Raw genomic sequence first — 23,004 nt, forward strand, 5'->3', positions numbered from 1 at the left:
CATGCAAGTGAACGGAGCGTTCCCCTTCGTCATAACTATCAAACCAAACATCCTTCACATTCACCCAGCGAACATTACGAAAGTAAAATGCACATTTCTCGCTAAAAATGTTTCCATAAACGCATTTAATCGCAGTTACTATTTCCACCCAGAATAAAGAAAGTTGTCGGCCGTGGCTGCCCTGGAGTCCGAGGTAGGAAACCCAAACGCCGCCGTGTTTGGGTGATAGAGTTTAGATCGGGTTAGATTAAATAATCTCGTATATAAATAACAATAATCGGGTTAAATAACTTCACATGGTGTGTCTGGTGTGTTTCCAGCATTCGTAGTGTTGGGTTAGGGTTATCAGCAGATATATAGTCCGCCAAGACGTTGAGGTTGCTTAGCAACCAGAGACTCTGTCCATGCAAGTGAACGGAGCGTTCCCTCTTCGTCATAACTATCAAACCAAACATCCTTCACATTCACCGAGCGAACATTATGAAAGTAAAATGCACATTTCTTGCTAAAAATGTTTCCATAAACGCATTTAATGGCGTAACTATGTTACTATTTCCACACAGAATAAAGAAAGATGTCGGCCGTATGCTTCTGTCCAAGCTCACTACTCTCTGCCAGTGACGTCGGGTCAAGCTCAACGCTGATTGGGCAACGCGGCTAATTGTCATGCGTAGGAGCGTAAAATGTTCAATTTTTTGAACTCCACGTAGGCGCGTAGGTACGTTAGGTGCGTATATATACGCAGCTCATACGCGGCTAACGTGGCTAAAATGTTGCTTTAGCGCATGTAACGCATCTACGCAGCTCATACGCGCGTAAACCAATGGTTCCCTATGGAAAAATTGCCGATTTTATACGCGTCGTACGCGGGTAACGCGGTTGGTGTGGCCGTACCTTTACAGTGGGAAACTGTTCCTCAGCATCTACATATTTGATCTGTGGAGTTCCTCAGGGCTCAATCTTGGGTCCACTTTTATTTAACCTTTATATGCTGCCTCTTGGTCAACTCATAAAGAAGAACTCAATCGCCTACCACAGTTACGCTGATGACACTCAAATCTATCTACCGCTAATGCCCAATGACTATACCCCCTTTGAAAGTCTCTGTCATTGTATTTATGAAATAGATAAATGGATGTCACAGAACTTTTTACAGCTCAACAAAAACAAAACTGAGGTGGTAGTTTTTGGAAAGAAAGAGGAAAGGCAAAAGATCTCTGCCTTACTTGAAAGGAAAGGTCTAATAGCAAAATATGTGGTGAAGAACCTAGGTGTCCTTATAGATAACAACTTACATTTTAGCAGTCACATTAAATCAGTCACAAAATCAGCATACTTCCATCTTAAAAATATCAACAAACTTAGAGGATATACGTCAAAAGAGGATCTGGAAAAAATCATACATGCATTCATCACTAGTAGGATTGATTATTGTAATGTACTTTTCACAGGACTTCCCAAAAATTGTATAAAACCACTTCAAATGATACAGAATAGTGCAGCCAGGGTCCTCACTAAAACAAAAAGGAGAGATCACATCACCCCAATCTTAAAGTCCCTGCACTGGCTCCCAATTAGTTACAGAATTGATTTTAAAGCCCTTCTGCTTGTTTTTAAGTCTTTGAAGGGGGTTGGGCCAAACTACTTACATGACATGTTTAAGCAATATTCCCAAATAAGGTCCCTTAGATCACAACATAAACAATTACTACTGAAACCGACGGTCAGAACAAAGCAGGGTGAAGCAGCTTTTAGCCACTATGGTGTCCATCTCTGGAACCAGCTTCCAGAGACCATCAAAAACTCCCCCACTGTCACCATTTCTAAAACACGAGTTAAGACCAAACTCTTTTTAGATGCTTTCGGCAGTTAATGCACATTGTTTTTATATATCTTTTCCATTTTCTCTTTTACTTTTAAATTCACCTTTGCTGTTGGTATTCCAAGTATATTTTACATTTTACTATGGCTAAAATTGTGTATGGTTCCAAATTTGTATCTTTATTTTATTTATTCATTTTCTTTTTCATTTTTCTTTTGTGTGAAGCACATTGAATTGCCACGTGTATGAAATGTGCTATACAAATAAATATGCCTTGCCTTGCCTTGCCTCGGAAGCACCGCTGTAGGTCGGCTCTCAGACGCCGGCCTGGAAAGCCGTCAGATAATGTCGGTGACAGGCCATCAATACGAGAGCAGCCTGCGAGCTTACTGCGCTCCGTCAGTGCGGGAGAAACGAGAATGGAGCCACGTCATCTTCTATTGGACTTCGCGGAGGCAACTGTCCTCCACTGCGCGCCGGACGGTTCTAGGCCTCTGCGTCGTCCATTAATTCCTGATAATGGGCGCCTCGTCGGGCATTATCCCTTGTGTAGCGCACCAGTTGTTGTAAACGAGGCATACGACTTAGCGGGTTTGTCGGTTCTCGTAACCTGGAATTGAGGGGATAACCCCTCCCTCCGGGCTGCTCCACAGCCAGGGCCCCTGTTTATTGGTTCATAGCGCAGTCAGGGCTCAAGCCTATTCGTAAATAGACGTGATTCAAATCACTTAGCTAGTCACACCCACTCAGAGGAGGAATTTCCTCCTCTGTCCCATTGACCCCAAGTTATTCACTGGACGCCGACACTGCCGGGGAAATGAATTGGAGTCAATGGAGGCTGAGGGAGAAACGTCCTCCTGCAGTAATTGTTAAATGGCGATAGGGGGTGCTAATGTCCCTTTACCCAGGGAAACGGACATTACATAATAAGGCATTAAAGCAGTCATATTTAAGGCATTAATTCATTACAGTAGTCTGGGAATTTTCAATCATTTTTTATTCTCAACAATGTTAAGGAGGATCTTCCTACCTCTCCTCACTTGAGAAGCCTCCACTGATATATATATATATATATATATATATATATATATATATATACAATAGTGCTTTGCTCCAATGACCGTCCAGGTCATCAGTCCCAGGATGGCTGTGGGGGAGAGCACAACAAACCAGAGTACTTGTAGTGGTTTCACTCATGAACCAACTCACCAACCACACCTGCGACCTGCGCTTGTCCCCGCAATTGAGCTTTGCCGCCCCCTTGTTTGCAGCCGACATCGAGCCACGCCCCCCTCATGAGAGAGAGAGAGAGAGAGAGAGAGAGAGAGAGAGAGAGAGAGAGAGAGAGAGAGTGAGAGAGAGAGAGAGAGAGCGACGGGGAGGAATAAAGAGAGGTATATACAAAGCAAACTGAACACTGCTTCCTCATTCATACGAGAGGCGGGGCAATATTCATATTCAACAATCTTCTGCTCTACAGCTCAGTTGGGGACGAGACGTTTGATAACATGGATGAAGATACTGGGGGCCCTTCTCCTTAACAAAGGTGAGACTGAATTCTGAAAACAAATGTTCATATGCTGGTAATTGTACATCGAAAATACTATTGCTTATGAAATTAAAATGTTAAAACAATGTGGTTTTTGTAAAACATACAAAATCAAAGATTTTAATAAGGGTTTGCTGTTCAAACTATTAAAGAAAGCATTATGATAGAAGTGAGATGTACTTTGGGATTGTAGGTCTTGACCGTGTGTGTGTGTGTGTGTGTGTGTGTGTGTGTGTGTGTGTGTGTGTGCGCGTGTGTGTGCTCGGATTCCCCCGTCTCCCATCTCCCTTGGAATCCCCTGGTTGCCGTGTGCGTTCACACATCACAGGGACATTCTAATTTGAAACAGGTTAAAATCTGCAAATTATTATGTAATTGCCAATTATTGTCAGATATAATCAGTGTATTGTGGGAGATTGGACTCCCTGTTTAGTTACTGTGTTCCCTCTCTCAACCTTCTTCCCAGAGTTCAGGGCTCCCAGACTAAATGCGGTGACAGGTGTCAGGTGGGCCTATCCACAATTAAATATATTCACTGGCTTATTTTTAATGGTTGAATGGCTTGTACACCACCACTAAACAATTAAACAACCACCACAATCTACTGAAATACAGGCATAAGTTTAGGCCCTACTGTTTCAAGATGGATTCAGAAAGGTTGTAGTTTTTTTGTCTTAGACACACAACTAATTCCACGCAGTTGCTGACAATATTAATTTGAGCTTGTTGTAAGTTGTCCACCACCCGCCCCCCTCCTGGCAGGGCTGTACCGGGGTCGGTTCACAGCTTCTTAAAGGCTGCAGCCGCATCGGGCCAAAGCTCAGAGCCATGTGAAATTCACCACCCCTGGGGAATGGGACACACTCCTCCAACTACATCTCACGCAGTCGCCAAACACACCTTGTGAGGTGGTGGAGATGGGACGGAGCAAAGGATTTGGTTTTTGAACAAACCCTTTTTAGATTAAATAAAATGTGTGTTTACATGTTCTCTGCATTCTACCTGCTGATAAACAAATCTTACTGAGTAGTACTATAATAATATTGTTGCTTCTTTTCAACTGTCCGAACAAAGTGTGCGGAACAATCCAGCCGGCAGCCAGACAGTTTATAGTGATTGAGGCCTGGTGGCGTATTACCGGTATGGCTGAGCCAGAGAGCATCTGGTCCATCTAATTAGACCAGCTTTTTGTTCTGTCAAAGAAATACTGCCCGGCATCTTGACTATCTCCAGCAGGCCTGAGGAATACAGGCTTGAGAAGTGAAGCTCTGACTCAGTGTAGTGCTGCTGAAGGAAGGAGACTCAGTGAATGACTCCCGGATCGAGAGTCAACCTAATCATGATCACTTTGTTGTATACACAGAAATCAGTTCAGTAAGATGAAATCACCCGTGTTGTAATCGATTCAGCACTAGAGAGACTGAGACTGTTGGCTTAATCTGAAGAACATAAATATATATAAATGGCATATTATGGCAGCTTTGAAATGTTGACAGCACAGGGATGAAAACAGACACACATACTGCGCAACCATTAAACATGTAGCCTACACAAATACATCAGGTCCATGTGTCATTTCGACCAGAAAAGGCCCAGGAAGGCCCTTCCATGACTAGGTGATAGAGTTACTGTTGCTTTAATGAGATCTTGATGGCTGTAAGAGCAGGAAGGAGCCGGCTCCAGGTAGTTTGATGTTATCATGGCCTTAATGGAGCCTTCCATGGCGCCCTGTGGTCGTATTTCCCCATCTTTACATTGATTTAGTCAATAGTGCTAATCGCTTTGGAATTGAGCATGTGTTGAGGTTTATGCCTGATTTCTCTTCATATTTTGGCATTCTTAACTTTTGCACACAAGCATTTTGGTTATCATGAGGCTAATATTTCCTTGGTTTAATTTTTTTTTTGTTCAGATAGTCTTGATTGCCTCAGTTTCATGTAGTTAAAAGCGTTAAGTTATATCAGGTGAATTTGGGAGAGCAGTAGGAGTATTATTTCTAATTCAACATATTTGAACAAAACTTTGTAGATTTCTTCTAAAGCAACGCTTTGTCTTGTGGCCTGAAACATGTTGTAACTGTTGACCTAGAAGTTTCATTTACTGCATTATAGGCTAAAGGTTGCGTCAAACTAAACCAGTCAGCCAGGCATCGCCAGACGAATCACTACCTGCAATAAGTCTGGAACCATTCCGTTCATTTTCGGAATGGTTCGATGCTGCATGGCCTGCCCTCTATCTCCCATAGCTCCCTCCCTATCTCACTCTATATTAAAGCATAAAAATGCAAAATGAATATATATATTTACAGAATATATATATTTACGCTTGGAGCGGAATCGACAGTTCTATATCAGCCCTAGCAATCTTTGTTGCTGTATCCCACCTCATATCAGATAAACGGGTGTGATTGGTTAGTCTATGTCGTACCGGGCAAAAATATTTTTGCATGGGAGGGGAGCCAGACCTTATCTGCAGAGCAAATGAAACATGAGCTTGATAGGTTCGTCTTTGGGTTTTGTTTTTCTTTTGTTTTTTTATGGTCGTTATCTTGCTCTGTTTTAACTCCGACATGCCCCCCTATTAAAGTCTATCCGTCTTAATGAACTAGCCTTCACATACATAAAAGCACAGAATCCCATTCTGTACATACATGCACACACACATAAACTAACTCAAACACACACATGTGAATTAAGTGTAGTCAGACCACAGCAGATCATGCATCTTTCAGGTCAAGGAGCAATGGTTCTGCGCTGCAGGGATCAGGACAACAACTTGACATTCTTGACATGGCCCTCATACCATGCCTGGTCAAGCACACACACACACACACACACACACACACACACACACACAGACACACACACACACACACACACACACACACTCACTCACTCACTCACTCACTCACTCACTCACTCACTCACTCACTCACTCACTCACTCACTCACTCACACACACACACACACTCACACTCACACACACACACATTTGAAGGTCACCCAGTAGTGTTCAATGAATGTCTAATGTAACTGGAGCAGACTTATTACATTACATTTGCCATTGCAGGTCAGACAAACATCACCCACACCCATGATAACAAGCCATTAGACAAGTACCAGCATCCTGTCAAGTAAGGATAGCAAAGATTTATACTGGGTCTAACTGAAAGGTTTGTCCGTTTATGTCACTAAGTCAGGTTTGACGAGATGGCAGGTGTAATGTTTCAGTCAAAAGTAACACCACTGTGTTGTTAAAGTAAGCAGAAGGCAGTATATTGACCATCACCAATCAAATCTCCTGCTGCCCTGTGTATCCGGTTGTACTGGAAATACCAGAGGCAACACCATTCATTTTAATCAAGCACTTGGAAAGTAAACATTCACACTTCCGTCTTTCTTTATTGTCTTCCATGTAACCATAAGTATCTTTCATATCTGACTTTGTTCTAAGACATACCGAGTCACGAAGAGAGAGACAATCAAGAAAGAACCGATCCGAGCATGGAGAGTTTTAATGGATCAAGTCCTCACAATGTGAGCGGTGGTGGTGGTGGTGATGTGGTCAGCACCACCCCTACCCTGGATCCCTACAGCACCCTGGAGAAGACCCTGATCATCCTGGTGGCTGGCTCCCTCAGTCTTGTCACCATCATCGGAAACATTCTGGTCATGCTCTCGATAAAGGTGTGTGTGTGTGTGTGTGTGTGTGTGTGTGTGTGTGTGTGTGTGTGTGTTTATGAACTTAATCAGATTAAGTTCAATAGAACTTGACTCTCATGCACAGTACAAGCATGATACAAAGAATTGTAGGTATGGCAGGTGATACATGAATGTACATAATGAAGTGAAACCGTTGACGTGCCTGGATTCAAAGGGCTCGGATAAATGAGGAGCACAGTCAAATCAAATCTGTGGTCTTATGATGTTTCAGAACAGAAAAAAAAGCGTATGCTAATTTTACGTTTTGATTTGTGATTCTAAAGGTCAACAGAAACCTACAGACTGTCAACAACTACTTCCTGTTCAGCCTGGCCTGCGCGGATCTTATCATTGGCCTGTGCTCCATGAACCTGTACACTGTGTATGTCGTGATTGGTTACTGGCCCTTGGGTGCCATAGTGTGTGATCTGTGGTTGGCTGTGGACTACGTCGTGAGCAACGCCTCGGTCATGAACCTCCTCATCATCAGCTTTGACCGCTATTTCTGCGTCACCAAACCACTCAGCTACCCTGTGCGTCGCAGCACTAAGATGGCAGGCTTGATGATTGCCGCCGCTTGGGTCCTGTCCTTCGTCCTCTGGGCACCGGCCATTTTGTTTTGGCAGTTCATTGTTGGCGGGCGCACAGTGCCGCAGGGGGAGTGCTACATCCAGTTCTTCTCAAACGCCGCTGTGACCTTTGGCACGGCCATCGCCGCCTTCTACCTGCCTGTGGTCATCATGATCGCCCTCTACTGGCGGATCTCCAAGGCTAGCCGCAGCCGTGTCAAGAGGAGCAGCAGGAAGACCTCCAAAGCCAGCCTAGGCGAGGTTCCTTCTCGGAGCCAGGAGGAAGGGGAGGGGGGCCGGCACAATGAATGCCAGAGCAGGACTGCTAGACTGAGTGTGTCCCATCCACTAAATGGGAGGTTGGAAAAGAACAGTTCATACGCAGAGAGGAAATTGGTCGGAGGTGGTCCTGCACAGCAGGAACCGGAAGAGGAGTGGACGGCTCCTAGTGAACTAACAGAGAATAGGCAGGAAAGTGAGAGGTCAAGCCAAAGGCCAAAGACATCAAAAGGAGGGACCAAAGGATTGGGTGCTAAACTACCCTGTTTCAAAAGTCAGACCAGGAGTCGGTCCAAACCCTTTCCGGAACCCAGCCCAGTGGCTGAAAAGCAGAACCTGTTTTCAAGAAGTCTGTTTAAGGTAACAAACCTGCATGGTCACACTACGTGAGAACTTTCCAGAATATGATCAAATGCACAAAAGCCTGCATAAATGTAGAAAAACAGATCTAATGAAGATCATATTATATTTTATATATGCTAGTATTAAGTATTTTATTGATCCCAGAGTGGAACTAGTAAAGAGAAGGTTTGTGTGGGATGCTTAAAAGATGTTATCTTCTTTCAATGTAGGTTGCCAAACGTAGCTTGGAGGTAAAGTCCACCAAGAGGTGCACTTCCTCCCGGGAGAGGAAGGTGACGCGGACCATCATGGCCATTCTGGTGGTGTTCGTGGCCACCTGGACCCCGTACAACGTCATGGTCCTCATCAACACCTTCTGCTCCACCTGCATCCCCAATTCGCTGTGGACAATTGGCTACTGGCTGTGCTACATCAACAGCACCATCAACCCAGCCTGCTACGCCCTGTGCAACACCACCTTCAAGAACACCTTCAAGCACCTGCTTATCTGCCAGTACAAGAACCTTAGCTCAGCTCGATGAAGGGGGCAGGTGGGCTCATGGCAGAATTCATGCAGATCAATGTTGGTACTATAGGCAAGCTGAACGTTATCATACTAAATTATGACCGAAGGGTTCTCTTAAAGTGGATTTGTCTTTGTGTCTCCATACACTTTTTAAATTTGAATCCCAGTGATCAGTTAAAAAAAAAAAAAGCGTTCAGAAAACATACATCAAATAATGATTTGGGGCTACAAGTTACACTATGTAACTACTTAAATGCCGCCATTACTTTTATGCAAAATAGTTTGAAGTGTAGAGCCCTTCAATGTAAGGATCCCTTAATCCTAATATATAATCTCTCTAAAACATAAATTTGAACTGTACTATGGAGGAAACATTTATGTTTAGCCAACCATTTGAACAAAAGTGAAGGGAAACTGTTAATGTCCAGAAATGTAATATATTTTGTAAATGTACATATATTTTGCCTTAGTTTTTCTGAATGGCTGTTTCCTGTTAGCTGTGGTAAAAGATTTTCTTCTTCAATGGGATTTAAGGGTTGCTTTCTGTTTCTCTGTGTGGGCCTGAACGTCTTTTAAATACATACCTGCACCACAATAGTTATATTTGTGACAAACATGGACTATGTAGTTAATGTGAGGAATTTTAAACTGACATGAAAAAGTTATAACAAGGATGAACAATAGTGTAAAATACAAGTTCAGATAATTATAACATCCAATATATAAGACGTTGGAATGGAAATTCAGAGCGATATAAGATTGTGTGCAATACAAGACAATCAGACGGCATAATATTCATGTGAAAGGTTGTTTACGTTTTTGCGTAAGTGTGTGCGCGTGTTTGGGCATGTGAACAGGTTTGTAACCTGCCTGGTTCCATGTGGTTGGATGCGTTGGTTTTGTGTGAAGTGTCAACATGTTTCCTCCACCATGTTACTGTCAATGTGTCAAAGCATCTCATATTCATCTCAACCCATGTATTAATTGTTCCCAGTATAAAACAACATGGTAAAAACCTTATTTGTATTCGTAAGATGTGTTTCTTATTGTAAAAGGCTCATCTTTCTGTATTTCTCAGGTATAGACAAACAGGAGCTTTTAAAATAAATTAAATAAACTCAGATGCCAGATCTCTATTCAGACCTACACAGCAACACACACTCCTCATTCAGTTTGTCTGTGTCTGGTAACCATCTGGCGGCTGAGGAGAGATTGGGGAGAGATAAGAGACGACAGCTGGTCCACAGCAGGGTGCAGAACAAAAAAATAAAATAAAGAAAATTCTGTGGTCATATGTTCTCAGATGTTCTTTAACATACTAATCTATGCCATTTTGTTACTGGGATTAGGATAACGTCATTGAAAACATGGTAACAATTTAAATTAAGATACACATTAATCAAAAAACTAGCTCATTACTAACATGGATATTAGCAGTACATTAGCCCTTTATTAGCCCTTACCTCTCTGTAATCTCTGACCTCAAACAAGGACTATAATTCTTGCACTTTTTGCACAATACTGTACAATACTTTTGCAAAGTGCTGTCTTTTTTATGTATGTATATGTATGTGTATATGTATTTGTATGTGTGTATATATATATGTATGTATATATGGTGTTGTATATATATTTATATTGTCCTTAAATTTATGTTGTTGGTATATTTGTATTTCTTAGTATTCTTTCTTGTATATTTTATGCATGTATATGTATTTATATTGTATATATATATATATATATATATATATAATATATAATATAATATTTTATTCTTAATATTTGTGTATGTATATCTGGAGTTCGTGACAAAAAAATTATTAAATTAAATTATTAAAGTATTAATCTATCTATCTATTTTATAACTTTAATTCATATTTTACTCAACATGTCCATATTCTATCATTAACAGACCACTAACTACAAGTTTCTCTGATGTAACCCCAATTACTGCTAATTGATGGTAAATAAGGAACTTGTTGACCATGAATTATGATCTGAACAGACAAAGTTTAGTATGGGCCTGATAAAGTGTCAGCATCTCCTGAGTAGTTATTCACCCTTTACAACACATCATTATTGTGGTCTGTTCTTGCGGAATAAAATGCCAAACTACAAATGTTAATATTTTCCATATACCTACATATTAAGTCATTGTAGGTCAGAATATGTTCCCTATTCTAAAGTGTGGCGTTGTTCATATTTAATTCATGGGTATCCAATAAGTATTAACCCTCACATGTTCCCTATTCTAAAGTTGCCCCCTCTTCACACTTAGTAAACCATAATTACTGCACACGATAACCGATAACCAGGTTGATAGACAGCAATTATTTTATTAATGAAGAACTTTCATTAACATTTCAAATAAAAGAAAAACATCCACTAGGACACAGTAACAAAACATAATATGTACGCTTTAAAAGGCGTAAAGAGACCAGAACAAATCTTCACAAGTTCAACATAAGGGGCGTAACTTTACAGCTTCCGGCTGGGAGAGAGGCAGAGACAAGCGCTGGGGCGGGAACGAGAGAGAAAGGTAGAGGGAGAGAGAGAGAGAGGGAGAGGGAGAGGGAGAGAGAGAGAGAGAGGGAGAGTGTTGTGACCCCTGGAACGACCTTGTTATCTAGTGGTGTGTGTGTGTGTGTGTGTGTGTGTGTGTGTGTGTGTGTGTGTGTGTGTGTGTGTGTGTGTGTGTGTGTGTGTGTGTGTGTGTGTGTGTCCAGGGCCGGCCCTGTACACCTGGGGGCCCTAAGCAGGATCATTTTGGGGCCCTGCTTGGCGGTTGATAGAGTAGTTATGCCGGAGAACAAGCAACTGTATGCATTCATAACCCTTATGGTTTTTATCCGTACCTCTTGAAAAAGATTTGCCGCAATTATTTGACTACTTATTAAGGATACTCGCAGTCAAAAGTAAAGCTTGCATACTTACCACACTTCTACACTTACTTTACTGTCTGAATGTTGTAAATGTAGAAAATGTTCTGAAGCTTTTCTTTTGTTTGTTTTCCATGCATCACACATTGTTTAATTGCAACGTAGTATAATAGAGCTATAAGTGGGTGAAAAAACTGCTGAGCAAAGTAAAGGTAAATCAGTTAATATGTGTCTTCAGTGATGTTTGGTATAGTAATGCCAATTAACAGGGCAACGCTCAGCTCGCTATGGGAACGGGGGGCACAAAACTCAATCTCACCTAGGGCTACCAAAGGGCTAGAACCGGCCCTGGGGGAGAGAGCGGGAGAGAGGCGATGTCGGACAAAGGTAGCGAGCTTTGTTTAGCTTTGTCATGTACCATATCGTCATCATCGCGGTTGCCAGTTTGGGATCAGTCAAACCAGCGCCTGCGCTGAATCAAACATCATGCTCCTTGCTTGTTGCCGTCTCAGCAACACCGAGCATTACATTAACAACATGTGTAGGGTTGCCAGGTCAGTCAGAATCAGGTCATTTTAGGTTATCATGATCAGACCTCTATACAGTCTATGGGGCAGACAGACACAGTCAAAATTCTTGTTTTCTTAAACTCAAGTTCAAAGTTTTATTGGTCAAATAACGTTTTGCATACAGTGAGAACAGTGACATACAAAGGGGGTCACCACTCTCTCATTCATTGTGCAAATTACTGGAACCTGAATAAATAATAGATAATAGTAATTTAAAAACAGATATCCCTTAATGAGGGGATGTCCTTAAAAGGAAAAAAAAAAATATATGTATAAATATAAAAAATGGTACATAAATATAAAAGTGCAAGTGTGCCAGCTATAGTCCCCCGGAGTTAAGCAGTCTAACTGCCTTCAGAAAGAAGCTCCTCCTCAGTCTCTCAGTCCAAGCTTTAAGGGCGTATAAATCATATATATATATATATATAAAGTATAGCGCTCTTTGGGGCCCCCTGGCGGTCGGGGGCCCAAATCGTTCCCTCAGTTTGCGTATAGGGAGGGCCGGCTCTGTCTGTGTGACCTAGATAGGTTGTGAGTGAGTGCGTACAGTATGCAAGTAATTCCTAAGCACGTTAATATTTAATCAGCAAGGGAAGAAGTTTTCCCTTGGAATTCATATCCTCGATGATAGCCTTTTTCTGTTTTGATGTGGGATGCACTCTTCTTGGTAATGCGATTATTGCGACAAGTTAATAGTTTGTTAAGTTTGTTGTATCATTAATTAAATATAATAGTTGTTTGCATAACCCTAACCCAACCCTAACACACGACCCCAACCCTAACTCTAACCATAACACAGCCCTAACCCTAACACACAAACTTAACCATAACACACAGCCCTAACCCTAACACACGACCCCAACCCTAACCCACTCTGTGGTCAGTGGAAAAAAAACTATTAACTTGTGCCAAATAGGTATTTTAGTAACAATTAACAAATATTAACAAAGGGTTAGGTAATGACCAGTTTGCTATTTATTATGGCACCTTATTTCAAAGTGTTGCTGAACTTTCGTTTGTTGCAGATTAGTCAGTGTAGGACCTTTTTGGTTACTGGATATGAATGAGAGGAGGTACAGCTACTGAATTATGGATTGGTGGATAGATATGCCAATCATACCTACCAGGGTGTACCACATTTACGTGCTTGTTTTATTTGCTCTATATCTGAATAATATATAATATATAAATAAATATCTATAATATAATATATAATATCACAGCCAAAATCTGTGTTTGCCTCCGGATGATATTATGAATTTAAGACTGCGTTGACTTCTCTGACGTCTCTGGTCAACGTTGCTGAACTCCGGTCGTTTTAGGCATGGTGAATTATTATGGCAAGTTCATGCCTGACCTCTCAAAGGTGTTATCTCCACCAGTGATGTTGAAGGTTTTCAATGTAGTGAGTCCCCGGGACCCACAGGTGGCGAGTTGGGTGGGTCCCTGAGAAATTCAATGGGTCCCGACTCCCCAGTTTAAAAAATGTGTTTCTTTTTTATTATTATTCTATTTCTTAAATTAAATTAATAGTGTTAAACTCCTTGATGGTGGTATGATATGGTTATAATAAACGGGAAAAGGTACTCTCTCTAGGCTGATCAGAGTCAGGGAGGAGTGCAGAGGTAGTGGGGACAGAAAATGCAGCTGCAATAGTTTGCTGACCTGCAATAGGTTTCATCTTTTCCTTTGGTGGCATTTTTGCGTTCTCTCTTCTCTGCCTGTTTCTCGAGAAAAACGGGATCTTGTTGGAAGCGCGATATAGCGCAGGTGCCGTTTGGGCATAACAATATGGCGGCTGCCGTTCAATGTAGTTTTCATCACCACCACCGGATTATGTTTCATTTATTTCATTACAGCACGTCCCCTAAACGTTACAACATAATCGACACGAATGAGCACAGCATCGAGCAGTGGAAACGTGGGTTTATTTACTATGAAGTTCGTATTTTTAATTGTTGAAATGAAATCAGCGGTGACGAGCTAGTTGTTTTGGTAGCGGCTAAATTAGCATGTCGCGATACTTTGTACAGGGGATCACGTCTGCGCCGAGTAGATGCGCAGAGGGTTGAAACAGCGCTTGTCCGGTCTGCTCACAAGAAGGTTTCTTTGGCCAGTTACTGTGATTAAACACGAGTTGTTTAATGTTCACAATGTATCGTTTTTCATGGGGAAAATGAGATGCGTCCCCGGGACGCATGGGTAGTGAGTTTAGTGCGTCCTTTCAGATTTTAATGCGTCAGGGACTCAGGACGCGTACCTAGCAACATCACTGTACAAGCTGCTGCACATTGACACTAGGTGGCCAGTGGCGGCGCCAGAGATTTTTTTCTGGTGGTGCTATGGGGGTGCTCGGCGTTTTACTGAGGGTGCTATGAAATTAGGGTGATATCATATGAGTCTCATTTTTCTCTACTACAACACCTCCCCACCATATCGTCACATATGTTTACACGTTTGCTCTCTAACGGGTCTTTGGGGTACATAAAAAGCGCCATTCAAATCGATCGTATTATTATTGTCAGTAGGCTACTTCTGACGGACGCGCACAAAGCCGCGTTCACATCCGACGGTCAAAATGGATGCAGCATGTTATAGATAACGTAATCCGAAATACTTCACTTACTTCAGTGTGTGGATTAAAGTTTGCGCCAGATGACTACCAGGTCACCACTACCATGAGCGACAAATTAAACTAAACATACCAAGTTCAATACACTTCTAACTAAAGACGGCAGATTAGAACGTCAGATATAATTAATTTAAACAGGCAAAGAGTCAGAAATGCTTTCAAATAGATTATATTATTTTAGGTCACAATCAAAACATGAAACCAAACAGTAGGCACTCAAAACCACAATAATAAGATATCAAAAAGTGTATCAAAAAGTGCACACAAAACTATGCTTAAAATCCTTAAGAAAAACCAAAATCCAGGCAAGCCAGCAGATCAGGTGTCAGTTTCCACCTAAACAAGAACAATGTGACAGAAAAACACATTGTAAACCCAATTGCAAAAACCCAGCAGAATGCAACAGACAACACGGAAAAATCGTTCACTTACCTACGTCTTCATAACAGGACAATGCGCCTGTTGTTGTGGTTGAGAGCGAAGGCATCTATGATCCTGTCGATGTCCAAAGCCCGTGCTCGCAGAGGGTTAATCGCCAGAAGTGCAAGGTCACTGGTTCGGCCATCCCCACTGCTATTCCTCAGGTAGCTCTTCAAGCGACGCAGACAAGAAAAACTGCGCTCGCAGCTCGCAGATGTTACAGGCAGGGTCAGAGATATGGAGATCAATTTGTAGAGGTCCACGAAGGCGTCTTTGTAAGGCCGCATAAGGGATAGGAACTCCTGGTTGCTGTTAATGGTGCATCCTTGCTCTTCCTTCCTTTTCAGGAGCCGGCGAACTTGATGGAGTTCTGCACACAAATTCTCCTCGCTGACCCCATAATGGCGAGCCATGGGCAGAATAACTTGCTTGTCAAGGAATGATGGGTGATTAGGGCTTAGGGCTGGCAAGCCTGCCAGTACACCATTTGCTTCGATGGAAAAGCGTCGCCGGAGTTCCATTAACAACCTGTCTAAGACAGGATAGAATGACTGAGTTTTCAGTTCATCCATGCTGCCCATGCCTGGTCTTTCTATCGGGGCCTCCACAATAAAGCCCTCCAGATGTTTAGCTGTTTGGGTCTGCCTTTTCTCACGATGTACAGTAGCTATCCCGGTATTAACGCACATGTCTCCTGCCTGCTTACGGATTGCTGCCCAGTTGTCATCTGTACGTTTCTCCGATATGGCCGTGATCACAGATTGGGCCAGGTCATCCGCTGTCAAGAGATCGAAATTGGGAGACTGTAGCGCATCGGACATGAATTTGGTAGTTCTAAAAACATCCTCAAAAAGAATTAAATGCAGAACAAACTGCTCATCCATAAGGGAACTGACAGATTTAGCCTCTGTCCTCCGTTTCGCATTCTTGTCGCGAACAGTGTCACGCAGGGTAGCGATGATAGCCGGGAGAGTTCTCTTGACTGCACAGATTGCATCATACTGGCATGCCCAGCGAGTGTCACTCAGTCTCTTCAGCTCTATGCGCTGTGCCGTTGAAAGTTCCCTTTGTTTCTTCAGAAAGAGATCGTGCACCACTGACCCCGAAAAAAACTTGTACAGTGTTTGCAACGTCTCAAAAAACTCAGCGGCAGCATCTACATTATGCACACAGTCCACCAACACCAGGTTAAGCCTATGAGCATGGCAGTGTATATAAACTGCTTGCGGCACCTCTCTTCTGAAAAGTTCTTGGACTCCGTTGTTACATCCAGACATGACTGAGGCACCATCATAGCACTGGCCAACACAACAATTCAGGTCAATACCGCACCGACTGAGCGTCTGCTTGATGCTTGCAAAGAGCGAGTTTGCGTCTAGTCCATCAGCTGGGGTGAAATGCAAGAATTCCTCCACCACTCTCTCTGATTCCGTGTTCAAATAACGCACGATCACTGAAATTTGCTCTTTTTTGCTGATGTCTTTGCTTTCATCCACCAAAATGGCAAAATGTTCAGCGTCCTTAACCTCATCCCTTAATTGTTTCCTAATCATTTCTGCCATTACATTGATGATCTCATTCTGCACGTCATGGTGCACATACTTTGCATTTGACGGGTTGTTATCTGACTTTTTCTGAACGGTTTTGTCAAATTTTCCAATTACAGACAGCAACTCGCGGAAATTACCCCTGTTTGCTGAATCCTCATCTTCAATGTGGCCTCGCTGTGCGATCCCCTGACAGGCAGTATAGCGCAAGCTTTCCACAACGCCCATCATGTACCTTCTGTTTTCCTGGATCAATACCGAATGTCCTTTATCCAGCATATTTGTTATTTTTGAACCGCTTTTTGCTTTTAGCTTAAACTCAGTCCATGCCTCCATGGCAAATTTGTGTCCCATACTTTCGTGATGGCCCTTAAAAGATGCTGTTGCTTTCCGCCAGTTATGAAAGCCACTGGTTGTATACGTTGGCTCCCGATGAAACCCATGCCCTCCTCCACCGAGAAAATGCCTGCAGGCAAAGCAAAAGACGGCATCCTGGGATACACTGTATTCCAACCACGGATATGGTTCCATCCAGCCCTTGCAGAAACTTCTTTGCTGGACTCCAAACATCCGAGTTGGATATTTGTGTAATGTTGGTATTTTCGGACCATCCTGGGCGTTCATGCTTAAGTCACCCAGGGTGCTAGCATCATGGCTAGCAGCGGCGCCCTCAGTAGAGGTGAAGGGTTGACTACTTGGACCAGGACTTTCCTCTTCTTGTTCTACATCAGAATCATCCACTACCTCCTGCCTTTTTTCTTCCTCTTGAACGTCTCCTTCAACTCGAGGATTTTTTCGGATCAAATACCGATCCATTTTCGTGATTTTGTGACCACTTGATTTAAAATTAATTGACCGATCGCCAGGATTACTGTTACTTAGCCGTTAGCCTACTACTCATTTGAACAATCACGTTCACGCACGCGGCACGCCACGCCACGTGTCTGTGTCGTGCTACGTGAACAATCTGTTTATTTCAATCTGTTATTTTCTTTTGTGATTAAAATATTATTATCACACAATACATTTTATTAAGAACTCAGAATGATTTTTTTTTTTTTTTCTTATTTTACCATTATTTTCTTGGGGGTGCTATGGGGGTGCTATGGCCAATCTAGGGGGTGCTCTAGCACCCCCTAGCCCCCCCCTGGCGCCGCCACTGTAGGTGGCAGTGGCATGAAGAGCAAGAGGCAGCATTCAAGAAAGTAAAAGAGCTCCTCCACTCTGCGCCGCTGCTTGTTCACTATGACCCAGCTAAGGAGATCACCCTTTCATGTGACGCCTCACCATATGGCGTCGGGGCAGTGCTCTCACATGTAATGGAGGACGGCTCAGAGAAGCCCATTGGTTGCGCTTCACGTACACTGACGGCAGCCGAGAAGGGGTATCCACAGCTGGACAAAGAGGGTTTGGCCATTGTTTTTGCTGTTAAGCGCTTTCATCAGTACATTTATGGTCGTGCATTCACAATTTATACAGACCATAAACCACTAATGAGCCTGTTCAGTGAAATCCGATGCATTCCACCACTAGCATCAGCCAGGATACAGCGTTGGGCGCTCACACTGTCGGCCTACCAGTACACTATTGTCTACAGAGTGGGTAAGGCTAATGCAAACGCAGATGCACTAAGCCGGCTGCCTTTACCAGACACACCCGCTGATACATTTGTGCCTCCAGAGACTGTGTTTTCATTGGAGAGACTGTCAGAGTCACCTATAAAAGCGACTCAGGTCAAGCAGTGGACAGAGAGGGACCCAGTGCTATCCCAAGTTAAGACGTTCCTCCTTAAAGGATGGCCCAGTACGGTGGAGGAAGAGGAACTAAGGGATTATGCCATCCCCCTGGACGTTCACAGATCATAGAGGAAATACATGAGACTCATCCGGGGGTGTCTCGAATGAAAAGCCTTGCAAGATCCTACGTCTGGTGGCCAAAAATTTATCAGGATCTGGAGAGCAAGGTAAAATCATGCACGCAGTGTCAGATCAATCAAAACATGCCTCAACCTGCTCCATTGCACCCATGGGAGTGGCCAGACCGTCCCTGGTCGAGGCTACATTTGGACTTTGCTGGCCCCTTCATGGGACAGATGTTTCTTATAATGGAGGATGCGCACTCTAAATGGATAGAAGCCCACATAATGAGCAACATTACAGCTCCCACAACCATCGACAAACTCAGGGCAGTGTTTGCAGTCCACGGGCTGCCTGACACAGTGGTCACGGATAATGGTACATCGTTCACCAGTGAGCTATTCAGTGAGTTTATGCAACAAAATGGCATTCACCACATACGGACAGCTCCTTTTCACCCAGCCTCGAATGGTTTGGCTGAGCGGGCTGTGCACACAGTGAGGGAAGGCCTGAAGCGGATGACAGGGGATTCTCTCAGCACCCGACTTTCCCGTTTCCTGTTCAAATACCGCCTCACGCCACAGACTACAACTGCACGCACGCCAGCAGAGATGCTCATGGGGCGTAGGCCCAAGTCAAGGTTGGACCTGCTGCTCCCAGACATGAAGGCAAGAGTGGAGAGGAAGCAGGTGAAGCAAAAGGAGTTGCATGACCAACATGCACGAGACAGACAGTTAAAACCAGATGACAGAGTCTATGTGAGGAACTTCAGCAACATCAGCAAGCAGCAGTGGCTACCTGGGATTATTCTTAAGCAGAGTGGTCCAGTTTCCTATGTTGTCAGGTGTTCCAGGGGTGGGACAGACTACTGAGGAAGCATGTCTTCCAGTGACTTTGCCGGAAAGAGAGCCACATGCAGAGGTGTCTGTTTCACCTGAAGAGGATGGACATTCTCACATTGACCCACAGTCTTTCCCCAACTCACCAACCCCAGGTCCACCCAAAACACCCTCACCGCTAGTTGTAGCTGTGGAGTCAGAGGGGGTAGTGCGCAGGTCGCAGCGCGCTCGCAAACCTCCAGATAGACTTTATATTTGACTGGACACTTGAAATGAATGTGACTGTTATTCAGGTGTTTGTATTTCTTAACTGTGCTAAGGTAATAATAATAAATAGTAATAATACATTTTATTTAAAGCGCCTTTCATGACACCCAAGGTCGCTTCACAAACAATCATCTCATTACAATTACATTAATCTCATAGAAATAACTAAAAATAAGAAAAATAAAAGTCAGTCAGTCAGTCCATAAGCTGTCTTGAAGAAATTAGTTTTAAGTCTGCTTTTAAAGTCAGTAATTGAGTCACAGTGTCTGATGTAGTCTGGCAGTGAATTCCACAACTTGGGGGCGATGTAGCTGAAAGCCCTCTCTCCCATGGTGCTGAGGTTCGCCTTAGGGACATGCAGTAGGCCTGCTGTGGAGGATCTCAGTGAGCGGGCAGGAGTGTAGGATTCCAGGAGGTCAGAGAGGTAGGTGGGGGTATTGTTGTGTAGGGAGTTGTAGGTCAGGAGCAGGACTTTAAATTGAATTCGGTAGGCTACTGGAAGCCAGTGCTTCCGGAAAGATTTTGAGTAAGCATCGCCAGCTTACTAGACGTACTCAACTGCCCCAGAATGCACTGCGTCTATTCAAAAGAACAGTGGAAGCAATGGCGCTAAACGGGGAGCCGCAGCAGCAGTGCTTTTAATAATTGTTTAATAATTGTTTTTAACATATCACCGCAAATCCTTAGGTTGAAGATGTACTGTGACGTTAAATGTGACGTTTATATATTTATTTATAATATTTATTAACGGCGCCCGGCCGGTAGGTTATTGACACGTCATTTGATTCACGTCATCTGAGGTGGTTAAGTAAGGACGGTCTTCTGAACGTCGATTACTCAAATGGATTACTCAATCATTATTTAAGGATTCGAGAAGTAAGCCAAATATTTAGTAGGTAGTAAGCAGTAAGCAAGTACGCGGTTTCGAACACACCCATGAGTGTGTGTGTGCCGTGTGCGTGCAGGCGCAGCTGCGCGCGAGCGAGGCTTTTAGTGTGTGATGGGGGCGTGACTGTTAGGACAAGCAGCTGGCTCCATTTCTGATGTCTGAGCTCTTGATTGACATTGCACGCATATTATAGTTGGCGGGAAAAAAGCATGTTTTGTTCGTCCACTCACTAACAATTTAGTCTCGTCTAGTTCTCGTCTGACGAAAATGTCTACATTTTTCGTCACATTTTAGTCTTTATATGGCTTTGGTGACGTTCGTCTTAGTCTCATTTTCGTCATGGAAAAAAGGGGTCTGACGACGTCATTTTCGTTTTCGTCTTGCCTGACGAAAACAACACTGCACTACAACACATATGCTACAAAAGACTGCTAAAATCTTTAAAATTTCAATGTCAAGTTGTTCCAGAAAATTGGCCGTAAAACTTCAATTAATAGCCCAGGCTTTTATTTGTTTCAATCACTGAACTCAACCGGTCTATATTTTGGAATGGCTTCTATATGGAACAGGCCTTTAATTCCTGTCGAACAAAAATCTTGTTCAGCAAAGTTGGGAAATACAATCAAATGTATTATTTTAAACAGTATGATTATTACCCTACATATATAAACATTACCAGGCTCTCTCACACACTCACACACACACACACACACACACACACACACACACACACACACACACACACACACACACACACACACACACACACACACACACACAGGGGCTAGTGGTCGGAGCAACCCCCCATCCCCAAAATAAGATAATAGACGCCCGTTCTCACACTTTTTCCAGCTATTTATTAATTAGTTTCTTTAATATTCTCATCTCATCTCATTTTCGTCCGCTTATCCGGGGTCGGGTCGCGGGGGGAGCAGCTCAAGCAGGGGGCCCCAGACTTCCCTTTCCCGGGCCACATTGACCAGCTCTGACGGGGGGATCCCGAGGCGTTCCCAGGCCAGTGTTGAGATATAATCTCTCCACCTAGTCCTGGGTCTTCCCCGAGGTCTCCTCCCCACTGGACATGCCTGAAACACCTCCCAAGGAAGGCGCCCAGTGGGCATCCTTACCAGATGCCCGAACCACCTCAGCTGACTCCTTTCTAAGGAAAGGAGCAGCGGCTCTAATCCGAGTTCCTCACGGATGGCTGAGCTTCTCACCCTATCTCTAACGGAGACGCCAGCCACCCTTCTGAGAAAACTCATTTTGGCCGCTTGTACCCGCGATCTCGTCCTTTCGGTCATCACCCAGCCCTCATGACCTTAGGTGAGGATAGGAACGAAGATCGACCGGTAGATCGAGAGCTTTGCCTTGCGACACAGCTCTCTTTTCGTTACAACGGTGCGGTAAAGCGAACGCAATACCGCCCCCGCTGCTCCGATTCTCCGGCCAATCTCACGCTCCATAGTACCCTCACTCGCGAACAAGACCCCGAGGTACTTGAACTCCTTCACTTGGGCTAAGGACTCATTTCCTACCGGGAGTAAGCAATCCATCGGTTTCCTGCTAAGAGTCATGGCCTCAGATTTAGCGGTGCTGATCCTCATCCCAGCCGCTTCACACTCGGCCGCCAGCCGATCCAGTGAGCGCTGAAGGTCACAGGCCGATGATCCCATGAGGACCACATCATCTGCAAAAAGCAGTGACGAGATCCTCAGACCACCGAACCCCAACCCCTCCCCACCACGACTACGCCTCGATATCCTGTCCATGTATATCACAAACAGGATTGGTGACAAGGCGCAGCCCTGGCGGAGACCAGCACCCACTGAGAACGAAACTGACTGGTTGCCGAGTACGCGAACACAGCTCTCGCTTTGGAAGTACAGGGATTGGATGGCCCTGAGGATAGACCCCCTTACCCCATACTCCCGCAGCACCTCCCACAGTTTCTCCCGGGGGACCCGGTCATACGCCTTCTCCAGATCCACAAAACACATGTAGACCGGATGGGCATACTCCCAGGCCCCCTCCCTGATCCTTGCGAGAGTGAAGAGCTGGTCCGTAGTTCCACGTCCGGGGCGAAAACCGCATTGTTCCTCTTCAATCTGAGGTTCGACGATCGGCCGAACCCTCCCTTCCAGCACCTTGGAGTAGACTTTACCAGGGAGGCTGAGAAGTGTGATACCCCGGTAATTGGCACACACTCTCTGGTCCCCCTTTTTGAACAGGGGAACCACCACCCCGGTTTGCCACTCCTTTGGCACTGTACCCGACTCCCACGCAATGTTGAATAGGCGTGTCAACCATGACAGCCCCTC

General features: G+C 44.0%; 1 protein-coding gene across 1 annotated transcript; it reads left to right on the forward strand.

Annotated features, from left to right (window-relative positions):
• Positions 1-3,267: 3,267 nt before the first annotated feature.
• LOC115551490 (muscarinic acetylcholine receptor M2) lies at positions 3,268-9,808 on the forward strand. The gene is made up of 4 exons (XM_030367273.1): positions 3,268-3,368; positions 6,825-7,057; positions 7,357-8,280; positions 8,493-9,808. Exons 1-4 carry the CDS (start codon positions 3,335-3,337, stop codon positions 8,802-8,804), a joined length of 1,503 nt encoding a protein of 500 aa, XP_030223133.1. The 5' UTR covers positions 3,268-3,334; the 3' UTR covers positions 8,805-9,808.
• Positions 9,809-23,004: the final 13,196 nt, after the last annotated feature.

This window comes from Gadus morhua, chromosome 9, assembly GCF_902167405.1.
Source record: "Gadus morhua chromosome 9, gadMor3.0, whole genome shotgun sequence".
Classification (NCBI taxonomy): Eukaryota; Metazoa; Chordata; class Actinopteri; order Gadiformes; family Gadidae; genus Gadus; species Gadus morhua.

Bases quoted from the DNA above. Each gene is read 5' to 3' on its own strand.
- LOC115551490 (XM_030367273.1), top strand. From the start codon at position 3,335: ATGAAGATACTGGGGGCCCTTCTCCTTAACAAAG. The intron at 3,369-6,824 runs GTGAGACTGAAT...CTTTGTTCTAAG, and splicing joins GGCCCTTCTCCTTAACAAAG to ACATACCGAGTCACGAAGAG. The intron at 7,058-7,356 runs GTGTGTGTGTGT...GTGATTCTAAAG, and splicing joins TGGTCATGCTCTCGATAAAG to GTCAACAGAAACCTACAGAC.